Genomic DNA, 20,503 nt, shown 5'->3' with positions numbered 1-20,503 from the left:
TACAGAATCAAGTACGATACCTGGCGTCAGGGAATGGGCCTCTGACATGTCGGAGGCAATTGATTTCTTACTCTATATAGATGATGCATATCGTATTGATGATGAACTTGGCGTTATAGTCCATAGACTGAGCAATTGACTGCGTAGAAAGTATCATGTGTTTGTAGACTACACGATCCCGTAGTCCACTTATATACACGTGTGCTCTTACTTGAATACAAGCATTCCCAACCAATGTAATAATTATAATGATAATAATGACAACCTAATAGTGATGTATTGACACATCGTTTGGAGATAAATGACAAAGTTGATGGAAAATCGAGGAAACGTGTGTGTCCCAAACAGAAAATCTCAAAGCCTTTTCAAATGTAGTCTAATAAAAAAAAGTTTTTTTTTTTTACCAAACCACCAAACTTTTATCAAACATCCAAAGCCGGTATCCCTGTTGTTTTTTGGGAGCATTGAACCGAATATATGTTGAATTTCTTAAGACAATTTAAACATATAAATATTGTACAGCCCCCCCCCCCTTTATCGAGCACTAGTCAGATATCCTCGCGCCATCTGTAAACCAAAACTGTGATTGCCCTTAATCTCTGCTTTGACGCCCCCCCCCCCTCCCCGCACCCCCCGAATTGCATTATTACAAAAGAATTTGACAGCTGAATTAATTTAATGACACCTTGGCATGGTGTATATAGCCTATGTTCATATTTCAATTATACAGATTTCTCAGGATATCGTGAGGTAATTGAAAGTGAGTAGGCCTACTTTGTGTCTTGGCAAGCTATATGGATTTACCAGATTTATGTTCATCATAAGGTTTTGTTTTGTGGGCTCGGTCCACTTTTCTTCCTCTCATTTTTTTTGTCGTGTGATTTGTTGACCTCTCCCCTGTTGCCTTGTTATCCAGCTACTCTATATTCAGTCTTTAAGATATTCAAAATTCATTCAGCATGTGTTTCCCAAGACATTTCTAACTTCAAATAGTGTGTGTGGGCGTTTTTGCAGGCGATTAAATGTCTATTACCAATTAATTTATTGTAAAGGTTCTAGGTTTTGACTTATACAGCGGGTAGATATGGACTACTATACGCGGCATGTACAAGTGGATACTGACAGGCATAAACAGCGCAGTTAGGCGCAGGAGCGCCAGCGTCTTCGAAGCGCTGCATGCACAGAGTGTTAGCAAGTTAGATTATAGCCAAGAAAAGATTGATCAGGAAACGCTGACATTTTCTGAAAAAAGTATTACCCTATCTCTATTTAATATCGCGCATCAACGTGAATGAAACACCTATTCATTAATTAATTATTATTATTAAAAAATGTACAATATGATAGTAGTAGCATTGTGTTACATAAACATTTATTAAACATCTAGCTACCCTACAAAATACCAACCAGACATATGAAGAAACAAAGATAACCTGGTCAAATTTTAAAGAGCACTTTTAGGCATATGAGAGTCCAAGTTCAAAGCAATTAAATCCCTCTGTCATTTCTTCTTCAATGGGGTTCTGAAGTAGTCTCCGAGTCTAATCCATCCCGCTAACTGAGAACAGAGGCCCTCCATGGTGATGTCATCTGAGTCCAATGTGTTTTGTGTTGTTCGGGGTTAGGACTGTGTACTCTGCACATTCTCTCCCACACACCACTTACTTTTATGGCAAAATCGTTTTTTTTTGTGTGTGTGGGTGTGCCTGTATGTCTCTCTGTGTGTGTATCTACTGTTTACTAGTCTGGCTCCTGAGTCAGTCCTCTGGACTCCGGTTTGTCTATGATGGCTACTGCTCCAGTCTTCCATCATTTAACACAGATTTCTCCTCTAGCTAGTTATCCCATCCGGTCTTCATCCGCTCCTGTTGTCATTGGCTTGCAAATGGATTCAAATAACTGCAATGATTTGTTTCGCTTGCAGAGGGGCAAGCACAGCCATCCTACTCCCACTGAACTCTGCAGGACACTGGACAGTACAGCGTTTACAATTGGCCTGTGAGATACACACCTCATGTGTCATATATATGAATGTACCTTGTTGATCTGGAACCTATAGATTTGAGAAGTTATCAGACTTAGAGCTGATTGTGTGTCTTTGTGTGTGTGTGTGTGTGTGTGTGTGTGTGAGAGGTAGCTATGGTTACAGCAGAGGTAGAACAGGCCTGTTTTAGTGTTGTATAAGTATCCAAAACAAATCTCCAATGTAGACTATAACTGTGGTAATTGAATAAATATGGCGACCACACTAATGTTGGAAGGAAACCGGTGACTGACTGACAATCGGAGTGTCAATCTACTTCTGAGACAACCCTTAGATTGGTGCGAGGGTGCACACACACACACATTGCCTTATAGTGTATCCTGCCTCCCCCTGTCTTAGTACACACACACACACACACACACACACACACACACACACACACACACACACACACACACACACACACACCTAACGACACTGCACTTCTCTGCATGCCCCTGTTTGTCTCTGTGCGGCTGTGTGTGCAGAACACATGTTCATATAAACACTTTGGTAGAAACGTCGGGCTTTCAGTGAGTTTTGAATGGTGCAGTAGAATAGTACAGTACACCCCGTGACTAGGATGATGAGGGGAAGTCAGAATCTCTAGCAGGTCAAACCTGTCTGATAAGTGTTCAGTTCTAAGTCATGGTTGTTCAGTCAGGGGAGGAGCTGGCTGCAACCTGTGGCATGGCAGTTGTGCATTTAATAACGTCTCTGGCAATGGTTTTTGGATGTATGGTTGAATACACACACACACACACACACACACACACACACACACACACACACACACACACACACACACACACACACACACAGTACATGCATGCATATGCAAATTCACACACGTGAATGCCGAATCTCACATGCACGTACGGCATCAGCAAACTGGGCATAATTCTTTCACGCACTATGAGATAATACATCCGTTTGAAGCAACCAATATGTCACATTCTTTTCATTTGGCTGTTGAGAACTTGTGTCGATAAAAAAAAATGAAAATGTGATTGATCTATTCAGCTAAGTGAACTCTTCATTCTGTTGCAAGTCACTAAAATGTCTTCGCCGCAGATGCTTTACTTAGAATCTTATATTATTGTGATATACGATGATGAAACCATGTGTTAGGTCTTCTTCTTTCTCCCCTCCTTTTTTTTTAACTTAAAGGGGAGGTCTTAAGAAGGCATTAAAAAAAGTGTGTGTATGTGTGTGTGCTTGCGTCTGCCTACTAATTAACACGTCGTCTATGGCATTCAGTCGTAGTTAAGTGAAGGTCTTCCTCTTGGATTAGCCCCGTGAGTGCCTTTGAGACAGCCGGCTTCGACAAAGGTTCAATTGCACTAGTTCATTCAGATTTGTTCTTCTTAGCGAAGGAAGGCAAGGAGAACTGAAAACTTTGCAGTGTTGCACTTCAACGCTTTGACTGGCTCGCCAGCAGCCCGGAGGTTGTTGTATGCGTGTATTATAACACAACACACCACGTTCTCTGTGAGCTTAACGAACGACCGATATGTGTGAAACATTGATACATTTCCAGGTGCCGCATGGATATCTGTTTGAATATGTTCGTTTTGGAAAAATGTGGATTTAAAGTTTTTAAACATGGAAATTAGAATACTACCTTTGGTAAACTGCGCCTCTGCCGCGGTATTTTATATTAAACTGATATAGGCGACTGCAAATTATGTGTTTAGTCTGTATAGCTACACAGTCCAATATATATTATTTGTGCCTTGTAATTATCCGAGTTTTTTCAAGATATTTACATTGAAATATTTTGTAGTTTTTTAGATTAGTAAAAACAATTTAATCCTTTAACATTTAAGCTATATCTTTCCATTAGATATACGGCAACCGTAAAAAAACAACACACAAGCACACACTCACACACACACACATATAGTGTGTCGGCCCAGTGTGCGAGACATTGTGTAAATTACAGCCGAGACCACTTGAGATGCATGTTTCTCATTGCGTTGGGAGCGAGTGAGAACCAGAGGGGAACCCCACTGTGCTGGTCTTTGTTCTGTAGAGAACCCATAGACATACAGACAGACAGAGGAACGACCAGTGTTCATTCTAAGGTGTGTTAGAGGTTTTGCCGCCCAGTCTCTGTGTATCGGTGAACATTTTTAACCTGCACTGAGCTCAATAGGTCTGTTTGGAATAAAAAATACATTCTCCCCTAAAATAATAACTGGACACACTTTTTTATTAATGCCATGGGCCATTGTGTTCAACCGTTTCAAAACCGGATGATGATAATCCTTGTGATTGGGCCACAGTGTTTTGGGAAATAATTATAGTGTGGCCCTAATGTACGAATTCCGACAAAGGCTTGAATACTATTATTTTATGTGTATCAATTCATAATATTTACAGAACCTAGAAGCAGAAAGAGCAAGGCAGGAATCCCTAGTTGTTGTTTAGGGAAGGTGTTGCTATTTACCTCTAAAGCCTGAAGTCACCGGCGTTGTTGTTCTGCGTGTGTGTGTGTGTGCCTGTAAGAGAGAAACACAAAAAACATCTTTATGTGTATCAATTCATAATATTCACAGAACTTAGAAGCGGAAAGAGCAAGGCAGGAATCCCTAGTCGTTGTTTTGTGAATAATTGAGTATTCAGTAAAAGACAACAGCTTCAGAAAGCAGCATACCTATACTTATTCTCCCGATTAGATGGTCATTGGTTCACTTGTCCAAAAGCCTTCTATGTCCTCAATAGGCTACTAATACTGTACCATCCATGTGCTCAATAGGCTACTAATACTGTACCATCCATGTGCTCAATAGGCTACTAATACTGTACCATCCATGTCCTCAATAGGCTACTAATACTGTACCATCCATGTGCTCAATAGGCTACTAATACTGTACCATCCATGTCCTCAATAGGCTACTAATACTGTACCATCCATGTGCTCAATAGGCTACTAATACTGTACCATCCATGTCCTCAATAGGCTACTAATACTGTACCATCCATGTGCTCAATAGGCTACTAATACTGTACCATCCATGTCCTCAATAGGCTACTAATACTGTACCATCCATGTGCTCAATAGGCTACTAATACTGTACCATCCATGTCCTCAATAGGCTACTAATACTGTACCATCCATGTGCTCAATAGGCTACTAATACTGTACCATCCATGTCCTCAATACGCTACTAATACTGTACCATCTATGTGCTCAATACGCTACTAATACTGTACCATCCATGTGCTCAATAGGCTACTAATACTGTACCATCTATGTGCTCAATACGCTACTAATACTGTACCATCCATGTGCTCAATAGGCTACTAATACTGTACCATCCATGTCCTCAATAGGCTACTAATACTGTACCATCTATGTGCTCAATACGCTACTAATACTGTACCATCCATGTGCTCAATAGGCTACTAATACTGTACCATCCATGTCCTCAATACGCTACTAATACTGTACCATCTATGTGCTCAATACGCTACTAATACTGTACCATCCATGTGCTCAATAGGCTACTAATACTGTACCATCTATGTGCTCAATACGCTACTAATACTGTACCATCCATGTGCTCAATAGGCTACTAATACTGTACCATCCATGTCCTCAATAGGCTACTAATACTGTACCATCCATGTCCTCAATACGCTACTAATACTGTACCATCTATGTGCTCAATACGCTACTAATACTGTACCATCTATGTCCTCAATACGCTACTAATACTGTACCATCTATGTGCCCAATAGGCTACTAATACTGTACCATCTATGTGCTCAATACGCTACTAATACTGTACCATCTATGTCCTCAATAGGCTACTAATACTGTACCATCCATGTCCTCAATAGGCTACTAATACTGTACCATCCATGTGCTCAATAGGCTACTAATACTGTACCATCCATGTCCTCAATAGGCTACTAATACTGTACCATCCATGTGCTCAATAGGCTACTAATACTGTACCATCCATGTGCTCAATAGGCTACTAATACTGTACCATCCATGTGCTCAATAGGCTACTAATACTGTACCATCCATGTGCTCAATAGGCTACTAATACTGTACCATCCATGTCCTCAATAGGCTACTAATACTGTACCATCTATGTGCTCAATACGCTACTAATACTGTACCATCTATGTGCCCAATAGGCTACTAATACTGTACCATCTATGTCCTCAGTAGGCTACTAATACTGTACCATCTATGTCCTCAATAGGCTACTAATACTGTACCATCTATGTCCTCAATAGGCTACTAATACTGTACCATCTATGTCCTCAATAGGCTACTAATACTGTACCATCCATGTCCTCAGTAGGCTACTAATACTGTACCATCCATGTCCTCAATAGGCTACTAATACTGTACCATCCATGTCCTCAGTAGGCTACTAATACTGTACCATCCATGTCCTCAGTAGGCTACTAATACTGTACCATCTATGTCCTCAATAGGCTACTAATACTGTACCATCTATGTCCTCAATAGGCTACTAATACTGTACCATCCATGTCCCCACTTTTAATACCATCTGAAGAGCACCAACTCTCGCTCTCTCTCGCTCTCTCTTTCTCCATCCTCACTATCTATCTCTTTCCATAACCTGCATGTCAGAGGCCTGGTTTGCTTACTTTAGGGATGGTGAACTGTCTGTCTGTCCTCGCTGGATCTCTTAACACTGTCTGTCTTCATGTTGTTAGCTGTTTCAATACCTCCTTTCTCTATGGGGTATAAAGTCTTGCTCTTTGCCTCCCTCTCTCCGACTCTGTCTCTCTCCCTCTCCCGCTCTTTCTCTAGACGTGCTTCCTTCCACCTGCTAGGGGGAGCTCTTAGGCTGTGTGTGCGGGTGGTATGCAGCTCTTGTAGTATGAGCTGAGAGAGTCGAAAGCCATATTTCCTAAATGTGTGTGTTGTCGTGGGGGATGGGGCTAGGTAGTAGGAGTTAGAGTGAGCTTTTTGACGACTCTCAGTGTGGATGTTTTTGATGATGTTGGTGTTCAAACACCCCGTTTAGAGTCAGACTGTCAACACCTCTGTCTCTGGCAGCCGGCCCTACAGCATCTGCAAACCTCCTCTCCTTCCTTCTCTCTCTTCCAAACATGGACTACTAATCAACATTTTATAAGATAATTCAAAAAGAATGAGATACATCTTTAACCCCATGTCCGTTCCATTTAAGCTGCAGATTAAAGAGATAATTTACATAAATACACAATTTGATTATAAAAGTAGAACTTAGATTATTTTACTGAGCTATATTTATTTTTTTAAGAACATGAAATGTACGTTTTGTTTGCAGTTGATGCCACCATGTTTCCAATTCCAGAACGATTTGGTATAAACCTAGATGCATATAGTATGTACTGTAATGTAGATGGATGGTAAGATAATTCTGGTAGCTAGCTAGGTATATGCTGTATGTATCTAGCAGAAAGCGTGTAATTATTCAGTAAATAAACCTCTCCTCTCTCAGACAAGGCGTTCTCGCCAGAGCAATTTAACAAAATGTCTGCCTGGTCCCTTTGATTAATACGCTCGCATATTCTCTCCTTGTTTCTCCTCTCTTCCTTCCTTCCTCCTCCTGCGTGTCCTGTGCCTTTGTCTCTCTCTCTCTCTCTCTCTCTCTCTCTCTCTCTCTCTCTCTCTCTCTCTCTGTGTTTTTGATGTTGGATGAGGAGGCTATGCTTGTCTGTGTGAAGGTATGTGAGGGTAGAGGACAGAGGTTGCACTCCAAATGTGACCATATTCCCTATACAGTGCACTACCTTTGACCAGAGCACTGCACATTGCACTAAAATAGGGAGCAGGGTGCCATTTGGGACCGAACCTAGAGGTCTGTAGTAGCGCTGGGTTCAGGCTGTAGTGTAGTGTTCCGGTTAGGTCTCAGCCGTGTCCGTGACTCCATGCAGAGTTTTCATAGGCTGATTTACGACACTCCCTGGGTCTCTATAGTGCTCTGACAGTGTGTGACGCTCTGCTCCGTCCACAGCTGGGCTGGACCCACTGGGCAACATACCTAGAAGTGTGTAAAGTTCCTGTCTCTTAGCTCTCTCACTGTGTGTCTGTGTGCCTTTCTGTGAGTTATCTGTCTTCTGCAGTCTGTACATGGCAGTGACTGCAGATACATGTGTGTGTGTAGTTTTCCTTCTCCAGCCTATGCCACAACGGCATGGATTTCAAGGTGTCAGTCCTGGGGTATACCGTATCCAATATATCGCCATTATCTTTACGCCTACAAGTGGATACATGTTATAGAGTATGGGCCTCCTGCTTTCCTTCCTACCTTCCCCCCCCCTCTCTCTGTCTCTCTCTCTGTCTCTCTCTGTCTCTGTCTCTCTCTCTCTCTCTCTCTGTCTCTCTCTCTCTGTCTCTGTCTCTGTCTCTTTCGCTTTCTGTCTCTCTCTCTCTCTCTGTCTCTCTCTGTCTCTCCGTCTGTCTCTCTCTGTCTCTCTCTGTTGCTCTCTCTGTCTCTCTCTCTGTCTCTCTCTCTCTGTCTCTTTCGCTTTCTGTCTCTCTCTCTCTCTGTCTCTCCCTGTCTGTCTCTCTCTGTCTCTCTCTCTCCCTCTCTCTCTCTTTCTTAATTAACCCAGGCTTGGCTGGGTAGGAGCAGAGGAAAGGCTTAGTACTACGGCAGCTCAAACTCTCTCTCTCATACACACATGCAAACCTTGGAATCAATGTATGTGTGCACGTGTGTGTGTTCAAAGTCCACAGCTAGAATATTTCCAATTCAAAACGTAATCTCCATTCACACACTCCTTACCGTGTGTGTGTGTTCTTGACTGCAGCTGCGTCTGGGACCAGCCAGGTCACCCGTGATGCAAGTCACTATTCGATGTCCATCCATGTTTGAGGACGTCGGGAGAGGATGTGGAAACTGTCCACTGGGGGCAACAGTGAGCTCTGTTATCTTCAAGTAGGTTTCGGTTTGGCTAGGGTGTTGTTGACGGGGTTGGCGGATGGGTGTAAAGCATATGCCTCTGTTCAAATCCAGCGATAGAAACTTTAAACCTTACCTTAAGTGTTCAGAGTTAATGCTTCATCTTAACCTGGACCACGTACCTGTTAAAGCTAACCTTAAACCATGCGATGTTGGTTTTATGCTTTGTGTGTTACTGCATTTAGCATTTAAATATCAGGCCAAGTAGCATACCTGCTAGACTCATTCCAGCTAGACTCATACCAGAAGCACTTAGTGTCACGCTCATTGGTGACAAAAGCTTCAGTAAAAGTGTGCTCGTGTGTGTTTGTGGGAAAGAAAGCAAGTCGAGAGAGAGAGAGAGAGATCTTTACTCTGAGATGTTTAATATATACCCTCTGGTTTGAAACCCACTCAGATATGTACGGTGTGATTATGGGGAGAGTGGCTTTGTGGTTGTTAACTCTGTCAGGCAGTGTGTGTACCCAGGCCTGGGTGTCCAGTGAAACGGCGTGTGAACCCAGGCCTGGGTGTCTGGTTGTGGACCTTGCCTAAGCCCTATAGGCCTGTTTGTTTGTGTTAAGTATGTGTATATTTACAGGAGAAGTGTGAATTTTTGTCTAAGTGTTTGTATGTGTATCTAAGCCTAGCTTGTGTCTGTGTCTGACAGGGCTCTTCCTCAGTTCTATTGAGGTTGGCTGAAAGTTGGTTAGGGTGACAGTGCATTGGAGTAGGGGAGGTATGTGAGTTAAGCGCTGTTTTCTTTGTGGGTATGCCAGACCGGTGTGCGTTCGGCACGTCTACATTTGTGCGTGAATGTGTTTGTGCTTTACGTCTCTGTGAGAGAGAGTGTGTGTGTGTGTTGGCGTGTGTGTTGGCATGTTGTGTGTGTGTGTGTGTGTGTGTGTGTGTGTGGTGGCGCTGACTGCAGTCTCAGCCGCAAACACGCAGCCTTGGTGAGAGCTGCCTGCCACGGCGTGGCGTAGCGCGGCATGGAGGAAAATAGTGAACAAACAGTAAACTGTCTTTTATAGTTTGATTAGGTATTTTCCCCGGCCTTCCTTCCTTCCTTCCTTCCTTCCTTCCTTCCTTCCTTCCTTCCTTCCTTCCTTCCTTCCTTCCTTCCTTCCTTCCTTCCTTCCTTCCTTCCTTCCTTCCTTCCTTCCTTCCTTCCTTACCTACTTCATTCCTTCCTTCCTTACCTACTTCATTCCTTCCTTCCTTACCTACTTCATTCCTTCCTTCCTTACCTCCTTCCTTCCTTCTCCCAGCAGCACATGTAACAGCACCACTATGAATGGTCTTAATTGGCACAGAGCAGAACTTTCTATCTGGACAGAATTAGAGGAGCTTTTTTCTTTCATGATTTAAATGGTGGCAGTGAAAAACAATATGAAATCAGTCAGAAATGACGTGTGCTCTCTAATTAGCCACCTCTGACCGTCTGAAACAGTGAGGAGAAAAGCGAGACAGAGAGAAAGAAAAACGTTGAAAAGCATTTTAGAGTTGAAACGTTATTACATTTGCGTGTGAATAGGGGACTGTTATCTTCAGGGTTTTATTTGCGGTGTGGAGAATGTGAACAGTCTTGCTTTATTAAAAGTGTTTGTAGCGAGGAGCGAGGGCAAACGGAACGGAGGAGGTAAGCGGCGGAACGGTTTACCCCGAGATATTAACATGACAACCCTCTCCTCTCCTCTCCTCTCCTCTCCTCTCCTCTCCTCTCCTCTCCTCTCCTCTCCTCTCCTCTCCCTGATGATGACCATGGCAAAAGTTAGCGTAGAATATCGACACACTCCTCGGGCTGTATTATATAACCAAACTCTGCTGGAAAGAGAAATGGGCCTTTTTTCTGGGCCAGCGAGACGGACAATCTGATTGGCCAGATACCTGTCAGCAGCAATTTCACTCTCCTTTGGGAGAAACACTATGAGTGGAGTTTCTCTGAAATTAAAAAAAGATGAGCTGGCTGGTTGCTAGAAAGTGAAGGCTTCCGTCCATTTTAGCTTGTCGTTCATTCTTAGACATTCAATTTGCTTTGGGTTTTTGTGCTTTACGCCCGCTAATTGAAACTCAATTAGTAGGTTCTCTGACTCAGACTACGTCCCAAAATGGCACCCTATTCCGTACAGTACATAGTGAACTACTTATTACCAAGGTTCCCCTCAGACTCAACCAGCCTTATTAGGTCAATTAGGCCAAAGCCAGGAGTTTCTTCCTTCCTTGCCTTCACATCTGTCATTTGCATACAGACCCACACCCTAAGCCACATCTTGAGCAACAACCTACCAACCTCATCAAGACCTGCTAATTTTGTGTCTCGGAGACAAAAGCCACAGAGAACATGTCAGCTAGAAAACAAACAGACACTTATATCAGCTTGTCTTTTCTTCTCAAAAAGCCACTGACTTTAATACAGGTCAAACACATTGAGTCTTCAGTTTGTATGAGGCCAGATGGAGTATATCTCAGTACATGCTCTATACTGCAGGTTTAAGTTATATTTAAACCCGACTGTGAACATATCACCCTCTCTCTCTCTCTCTCTCTCTCTCTCTCTCTCTCTGTCTCTCTCTCATTCTCTCTCTCTCTCTCTCTCTCTCTGTCTCTCTCTCATTCTCTCTCTCTCTCTCTCTCTCTCTGTCTCTCTCTCTCTCTCTCTCTCTCTGTCTCTCTCTCTGTCTCTCTCTCTCTGTCTCTCTGTCTCTGTCTCTGTCTCTGTCTCTCTCTCTCTCTCTCTCTCTCTCTCTCTCTCTCTCTCTCTCTGTGTCTCTCTGTCTCTCTGTCTCTGTCTCTCTCTCTCTCTCTCTCTGTCTCTCTCTCTGTCTCTCTCTGTCTCTCTCTCTGTCTCTCTCTCTCTGTCTCTGTCTCTGTCTCTCTCTCTGTCTCTCTCTCTCTGTCTCTGTCTCTGTCTCTGTCTCTCTCTCTCTCTCTCTCTCTCTCTCTCTCTCTGTCTCTCTGTCTCTCTCTGTCTCTCTCTCTCTCTCTCTGTCTCTGTCTCTCTCTCTCTCCTTCGCGTCCCCTAATCTGTAGGCTTGTATCCAAATCAACACCCTAGTGCACTAGATAGGGAATAGGGCTCTAATTCGACGCACGCCTCCTGTCTCTGCGGAGCATGCTGGATGAAGATGAGTAACATTTGACATTTCTGAGGCTCTAATGGAATTATAGGAAGTATTTTTTGAGGGATCAGAGAGAATGATGAGACGTAATGTAACCTAGGTGACAGCATGGTTATCGGGGGGTGTGGTAGGCAAGGGGTGCCGTGGACAACAGCGTGCGTGCAGACGCCATCATAGACTGTCCTAGAATCTCAGCACAGTTCACTGATCCAATTCCACACAATCTGACAGTGTTTGTTTGTTTGACTCATGCCAGTCTTCTAGAGTGCAGAGTAAATCCGAGTCAGCCCAGGCTTAACACCGCTGACACTACTGATGTCCTTCTGTAGTCTATAGGAGCCGAATCCTTCAGGTAGCGATATTTAGACTGCTCTGAATACCTTCCCAGGGTAAATCAGAGAGCAACATTAGCTAGGCTGTGATTCACAGGTCCTGATCAGAGTGTGTTGAGCTGTCTACAGTCACTTCCTGATGTCACCACACCTCTCTACTCACAGCAGGAAATCGACTTCAGTTCCCACAATGCAATGCAAAGTGAGTGCCTGATAGCACAATTGTTTATAACTGTGTGTGTGTGTGTGTGTGTGTGTGTGTGTGTGGGCTGATCTCTGTGGCTTGTTCATTTACACAGGAGAACCACTGCAGCCTAATTTGATGCACAGATGGCCTGCCTATGCCTGCAGGGCACCTCGGCTGTGTGTGTGTGTGTGTGTGTGTGTGTGTGGGGGGGATCAGGCCATGACAGGCACGCACACACACACTCCTGAGTGTGATCATACAACACAATGGTTGCATGTCAACAGTAATGCTACGTGCAGCTAGATATGATGCTGGAAAAGTGAAGCCGAGGCAAAATGCACCTACCTGTCCTCATGTGTCTTCCACGACAGGGTCATCCGGCATTGATCAGGCAATGGCTATTTTACATCACAGGGAAGCAATAGAATACAAAAATGAGTTGTTTTTCTTCTCCATATGTACTACAGGGACCATAGGTATGGCAGTTCATAATAATAATGTATGATATTAAAAGTAGACGTATTGAATGCCATTGAATAAAATCAAACATAGTATTTCCATTCACTGAATGTCCTGTATACACTTTTGACTGTGGTAATAATTGGGGATGATGTTTTTAACCCGTTGTGGCTGTTTCTGTTCAAAAATAAACATGAGCCAAACAAACACATGCCAAAGGTGTGATCATATATCCAGAGGCCTTTGCTCAGTTCGACATTACAAATCTGTCTGCATTTATAATTTGGAGCTTATACAAATGGCAGAAGGATGCACAGCCTGCTGGTGATCCATCATCTACAATTAGTGAAGGAGGGAGAGAGTCCTGGGGGACATGTAAACAGGGCTACCTGAGCAGCATGCCAGGGGCTCACGCTACCTATATCTTTTACCCTTGCTTTCTTTTAAGTCAACCTCTTTTTATCAGTTGCTCAAACCACCCTCTTTCTCTATCCCTTCTTCTCTCTCTCTCTCTCTCTCTTAACCTGTCAACCTGTCTTTACCTCTGTCCTTTACCTCTGTCCTCACCCCCAGCTTCTCTTCTGTGTACCACTTTATCTCTCTCCCTGAGACCTCTCTCTCTCCCTCTCCCTCTCTCTCGCTCTCTCTCCCGCCCTCTCTTTTACCCCGCGCCGCTGGTGTGTGTGCGAGGATAACATCTCAGCTATGATTGCCGTGGCGATAGCATCACAGTTTATATACAGCCCCACGTATCTACAAACATGCTCTCTGCACACATGAACTTGAACCCTTTGCACCACAGTACAAGACAGCACAGTAGTACAGTACGGTAGAGAGACACTCTGCTCAGCGCAGCTCAAAGCCTGACGGAACAACAGCACAGCGCTGGCTGAAGTTGGCATGTGTCTGAGAGACGCTCTAGCCAGCTAAGGTCAGTGGGGTGAAGAGACACAGGCAAAGGAAGTAGGGAGAGATGAAGAGGCACAGCGAGAAGTAGCAGTCAGAGAGGTTTTATTGTAAGAGTGTGAAGGTGGCAACACCGAACGAGAGCCTCGGACTACAAAGAGGCGATTGTAGCCACGTGTTGAAAGGTGTAGGATGATATTTCAAAATGGAGGCTATGAGAGAGGAAGGGGGAGAGGGAGTAGAGGGCAGTTGTCTGCGGTTTGTGAGTCTCTGTTTATCTAGGTGACAGAATCAGCCAGCAGATCTGCAGGGCTTTTGTGGTTGTAGAAAATGCCAGTCTCTCTCTCTCTCTCTCTCTCTCTCTCTCTCTCTCTCTCTTTCTTTCTTTCTTTCTTTCTCTATTTCTTTCAGACAAAGTCCCCATTGGGTCGGCAGGGGAGCTCAGAAGTCCCCCCCCCCCCCAAAAATTATTATTATTTATATTTTTTAAAGGAACTCTGTCCGGCTTTAAACTTACTCTTGAAAGTTGTAATAGTATAACGCGCAAGGTGCAATTTCAAAATCAGTTCCTCTTGTCATGTTAGTCATTGCATACCATACCATACCTTGTCAGAAATGTCCAGATCAACTAGCCCATGTCATCAAACGTTTTTTATCTTGTCATCAAACGTTTTTTATCTTGTCATCAAACGTTTTTTAAATGTTTTAAATGAGCTTTAAAACGTGCAACATTTCATTTGCAGCCCATGACAACATGTGTAGAATTGCAGGAAATAAGCTATAAACCTGCAAAATTAGAGGGGTGTGAACAGTGTGTGTCATGTTCCCCAATGCTGGAAGGGGGGCCCCGAGTGAATACGTCTGGGAACCCCTGCTATAACCCAGAGCTGTGTTCTACACTTCTAAAGAACAAATCACACTATTTATAATAACCCCCCCCCCCCCCCCTCTCTCTCTCTCACTTTCTCTCTCTCTCAGCGGCGGAGGCTGACCATGTGGATGGCGGACTTTCCGTGTCTGACTCCCTCACCCAACCTCACCCCCACCCTCACCCTCACCTTCAACCTCACCCCCATCCCCACCCCCTGTTGTCCCATCCGGCCCTGCTGGACCCCAGCCTATCCGACAGCCTGGCCATGGGGCTGGGGGACCACGACCTGCTCACCTGTGGCCAGTGTCAGATGAACTTCCCCCTGGGAGACATCCTGCTCTTCATCGAGCACAAGAAGAAGCAGTGCCAGGCCCTACTGCAAGGTCCTGGCTGCTACGACAAGATGGCCGCCGACCGCAGCAGCCCCTCCCCGCCCCACCAGCAGCAGCAGAACCAGGGTCGCCACGGTCACAGCCAGCTGAGGAAAGTGGTGGAACCGGTGGAAATCGGAATCCAGGTGACACCGGAGGAGGAAGAGGATGAGAGGCTGATGGTGACGCCCACCAAAGGAATTTGCCCCAAGCAGGAGAGTGCCCTGGCAGGTAGGTCACACACACACACACACACACACACACACACACACACACACACACACACACACACACACACACACACACACACACACACACACACACACACACTATCTCTCCTCTCATGTACCTCTGTAGCAGCCAGACAGGGGCTTCCTGTTGTGATTGTGATAGTGCTCAGCCCGTCATGAGAGAGAAATAGAAAGGGGAGAGAGTGAGCTGATTTCATTAGGGCAGAGCGGGTGCCGTGCCGAACGACGAGAGAGGACAGAGGAGAGAGGAGAAACAGCACATTACCCACTCAAAGCCCTAAAACCCCCTCAAGGACTCGGCTAGTTGAAACAAATTGTGCAAAACGTGACAGAGACTCACCCCTACTCTCATGGAGAAATCCAGCCTAAGCCATCTGCTTAAAAGGTGAAAAGCTCATTAAGATTTATATAGGCAAAAAAAAAAAGGAAAAACCGAGCAGGATTAAAAGAGCTAGTTCCCTATTCAGTGGGGTAAAGAGGCAGTTTAGTTTAGACCAGCTGGAAGCATGGGGGAGAGAGAGAGGGAGCTCCTCTCCTCCACAGTTATCTTTCAGGCAAGTCAAGTCCTCCACAAAGAAACCCAGAGGGAAATGGGTCTCATGAAATACAATCATATTCTGGGATGGACAACGTTGCCAGGAGAAACCAACGCAGGTTTATGACACTGCCTCACTCGGTCTTCATCATTACAGCTTTTATTTTGATTTTTGTCTTTCCTCCGTCTCTCCTTTGTGCAAATCGTTATTTGTGAAGTTAACCAGCGGGAGCAAAGGCGATTTCTTCTCCACCACCATCGCCACGATACCTCACGTCTCCTAGTAATCAGGAAGTGGCAAAATGATTCATTAGCCACCATGCTTCTTCACACTGCTTCCTCATTGAGACTGGTAGTCATTGGAGACAAAGACCTTGTTGTCAAGGTTTATCTGAATATTTTCATATTGCCCTCGAATGCATTTTTTTAAATGTATTTTTAAATGTAACAACGGATTGATAGCTACTGTGTAATATTTTAGAACTCAACAATACTATTCTGCAGTGAGTGTGCGACTTCAACATGTGCACTCCCAAGTCTGCGACTGCATGTGTGTATAATCCTGCTCTCTGAAGTGTGTGGCTCTGCGGTTTGGCCGGTGCAGTAAAACACTAGCGTTTAGGGGAACTTTATCAATATTTTAACACCGTGTCTCTGTACACTTCTGAGAACTTCCCCTTCCTCTCTGCCTTAGAAGGCATCCCTCAGCACCTCCCTGTGCACTTCAACTGTTTAGATAAAACATTTGTATTTTTTTTTTTACAGCAATTTGATATGGTAATTTGAGGCTTGTTCAAAAAAACTATGTCTTAAATCGAAGCTTGATCTTCATTTTTTTCATTTTATACTCTTATTCTCCAAGGAGAAAAACGTGATAGGTTGCAAATAGGCCACTACTTAATGACATCGCACAGCTGGTGCGTATAGCATGCCTTGAGAAGTGTACTGAGGCATGTGCACTAATTGATTGGTATTGTTAATTTGAGGTCACGTTAAGAGGATTTATTTTGTATACACTGTGTTTTTTTATGTGATATGCACATATTATTAACAGCTATCTTACTGCATAGTCTTTTTGTGAAGTCAGCTCAATTATGCTTGTGAAAAATTCTAATTGCACAGTATATATTCTAGCAACAGAACCATTTTTACATTAGAAGGGAAAAACATGTTAGAGGTTAAATTGGACGTGTATATCAATAGTAAAATAAACTACAGAAATAACATTTAATATTTCTATTTCCATTTCCAAGCTAAATATAATTTATATTTATATTTCCAAGCAAAATATAATTTTTGCAAGCATTTCATTTCAAGCGTATTTTAGAAATCAACCCCATAAATGATAACAGGAGGATTAAAATAACGACAGGTGAAATGTGCCTATGCAAATCATATTAAGGTTTTCTATAAATACATTTATGCCTTGAGAGAGAGAGAGAGAGAGAGAGAGAGAGAGAGAGAGAGAGGGAGAGAGGGAGAGAGGGAGAGAGAGAATGGGGTGCGAGGGATAGAAAGCAGGGCGAGGAGGAGGCGTCCTCAGAAAGTGATTAAGAAGCTTGAATGTCAGCTTGTGCGTGGGGCTAAACACAAGCCTGCAGCCGACCACCATTTATAATTGCCTCCCAGCAGGGTAAAGTATTCTTTTATGCTAAACCTTTCCACTTCCATTTGTTCTCAACGTGAAATGGAAAAGGAAAAAAAAAAGAAGAAACACACTCATACTCTCAGCGAGCTTTTTAAAAATAGAAGTGGTATCTTTGCTCTCCAAGCACCGATCATTTTTCATGAATTTGTTTTTTTCCCCTCTCTTTTAATATAATATATCCATCTGTCATCTTCTAGTGGTGAAAAAAGGGAGTGAGAGAAGGGAGAGAGAGAGAGAGAGCATAAAAGAGGAGTGTGGGAGGTTTTTCAGCTTCCACAGTGATAGTAGCAGCTGATCGTGGACAGAACAGCATTATGAGTCTCTGTGCTCTGAGGACCTCTCCTCTCGCTGTTCTGTTGAGTCTTCACGTCCAAACAGCAGTCTGATGTGTTCCTGTGTGTCTGGATGAGAGAGAGAGAGAGAGAGAGGAGACTCCCTAGCAGACAGGTTGTTTTGACAAGCTTGGACACTCCCGTGCTTCACCCAGCCGTCAGACCCCATCTCATCACCACACTGCATACCTGCCCTGGGACTGACGGCTCTCACACAGGAAGGGGAGGGGCCATGTCTTAGCGATCACTTCCTGTCACGTGACACGCCACAGCTCTTCTTTTTTTCGGTCTTCTCTTCTCTTGTCTTGTGTTTGCGATAAACACCAGCCACCCGGAATGTGTTTGCAGTACAGTAGACTGAGAAGACCTAGCCTCGTTTTGTATTTATTTATTTAGTAAACCTGGGGATGAAACGTAACACTGAGAATATCCGAAAGCAGAGGGTAGTATTACACACAACAGGCCAACGCCTCCTCCCTTCAGGCTGATGATCATAAAAACAAAACGCAACCGCTTTGATCTCCACATCTCATATCAAGGGGGGGACAAACACGCACCTGCAACACCTCATATTCCATTCCCTTTACAGTGATCCTTCTCTTCCTCCCCTCCCTTGGCCTGCTGTGAGGAAAGTCAATGTTATCTATGAGTATATAGGACAGCCATGGAAGAGGAACCACTCCAGGGTTGAATTCAATATTTCTCTGACGCTCCGGTATCAGCAGGACACGGAGCCTTGCTCAGCGACCACCTTATATTGCCACTTAGCTGTCTTAAATTTCAGCGCAATTTAATTATGTTTAATAGACCCTAATTAAATAAAATATGACATTCCCACCATAGCCCGGGGCTAGGAGAGCCCCACCGCTGTGGGCGAGAGAGCGAGCGAGCGAGAGAGAGAGAGAGAGAGAGAGAGAGAGAGAGAGGCCCCCCTGGTCAAATGTAGTCCACTATATATTGAATAGGGTGGCATTTGGGACACGCACACCTACCCTGTGGCTCGAGCAGGTTAACACCTAGAGAGAAAGCCTCTCGCCTGGGGAACGCTTGCGGAAGTAACCCAGGCTGTCAGATTGCACTGAGCTGGTCAATTGTATGTCATTAAGCGATCAAAATGTCTCCACCTCCGCCCCTTAATACTTTGCGTGAGTGAGTGAGTTGTCGAGAGAGAGTGAGCATTTAAGTCCTTCCTGTCCTGTCGTTATTTAATTGCACATTAATTGGAGGTCTTGGGGAGAGAGTGATGAGCAGAGATTAGAGTGAGGCTATTTCTTACCTCTCCTGATGTAAGTGCAATCGGCGGGCGTTCCGTTGGATAAGGGAACCAAATGACCTCGTCTCCAAACCAATCAGCCTTGTGTTATGTGTGCTATGCATTCATACCATTTTCACATGGGCCTTTTGAAAAGGCTTATGTGGCCTTAATATCCTTTACAATAGTCTCAAAGGGCCATATGAAATACTATGAGGATGAAAGGGTCATGTGGTTTAATAACCTGGCCCGGAGGGACTGTACTGCAGCTTAGTCACCAAACCTGTGAATGTCGGAGTGCTGAGGAGAGTTGAGGACTTTGGGAGTTGTGAGATCCGCGAGGAAGGTGTCACAGCTCCGAGACACTCAGGTGACAGAGCCACTTTACCCATAAGCCCCTGGCTGTGGCACTGTGACAGTTTGGGTCGGTAAGGACCAGGCTCAGTTATGAAAGAGAGAGAGATTAAAGAGGAGAGAGAGAGAGAGAGAGAGAGCAAGAAGGTGAAGGAGAGGAGATAGCGAGAGGGCGAAGGAGGGAGAGAGAAAGAGAAAAAAAATCCCACTCCTTTGCTTTCACCTCATCAGAGCAGAGGGTGTAACAGCACCTAACACCGTGGTGTGCTGCTCTTAAACACTTGTCATCCAGGGTTTAATTCAGACATTTTAACTAAGGCCAGTTGGACAGGAGTGGAAAAGCTCACAGTCAAAATGGGCCACAGCCACTCTCAGCAGTCAGGGGGCCAGATATACCTTCTTAGGCTGACGTGTTGCCGCCTGACACACACTGTATGTGTGTTTGTACGTACAGTAGATGTTTTTAAGTGCTATGTTTGGTTTCGGTTTGGCAGCGTGGTAAAGGCAAGCTTTTAGGAGCACTTTTGGTGTCGCACCAAAGATTGAAGGGGGAGCACTTCTGGTGGCGCACCAAGAATTAAGAGAAGGAACAGGATTCGGGCTGGAGCCAACAGGATTTTGTGTTTGGGGAAAAGGAGAGCACATAGTGTCCCATTTGTTGCTTTGAGAGAGATGCCAGAAGCCCACATAGTGTATCTGGGGAGATCACTGTTGGGACTGTCTAAGGTCTACCTATATTTGTTTTTACACTGCTGCTACTTGCTGCCTATTATCTATACATAGACAGTTTACAAATGACCTCGACTAACCTGTTCTCCCCCACATTGACTCGGTACCTGTACCCCCTGTATATAGCCTCCACATTGACTCGGTACCTGTACCCCCCTGTATATAGCCTCCACATTGACTCGGTACCTGTACCCCCCTGTATATA

The 20,503-nt window shown here is 44.3% G+C and overlaps 1 protein-coding gene across 3 annotated transcripts in view; it reads left to right on the top strand.

The window, feature by feature from the left end:
* bcl11ba (BCL11 transcription factor B a) overlaps nucleotides 1–20,503 on the top strand; it is a 63,810-nt gene that overhangs the window by 1,623 nt on the left and 41,684 nt on the right. For all 3 annotated transcript variants that reach the window (XM_065004149.1, XM_065004148.1, XM_065004147.1), the window contains exon 2: nucleotides 14,934–15,428. In XM_065004149.1, the coding sequence (XP_064860221.1) occupies nucleotides 14,934–15,428 (495 nt within the window). The remainder of the gene's footprint in view (nucleotides 1–14,933; nucleotides 15,429–20,503) is intronic.

Source organism: Oncorhynchus nerka, linkage group LG18 (genome assembly GCF_034236695.1).
Source record: "Oncorhynchus nerka isolate Pitt River linkage group LG18, Oner_Uvic_2.0, whole genome shotgun sequence".
Taxonomy (NCBI): Eukaryota; Metazoa; Chordata; class Actinopteri; order Salmoniformes; family Salmonidae; genus Oncorhynchus; species Oncorhynchus nerka.
Note: the sequence above shows the minus strand (reverse complement) of the source record. Positions and strands in the feature narration are given on the sequence as shown.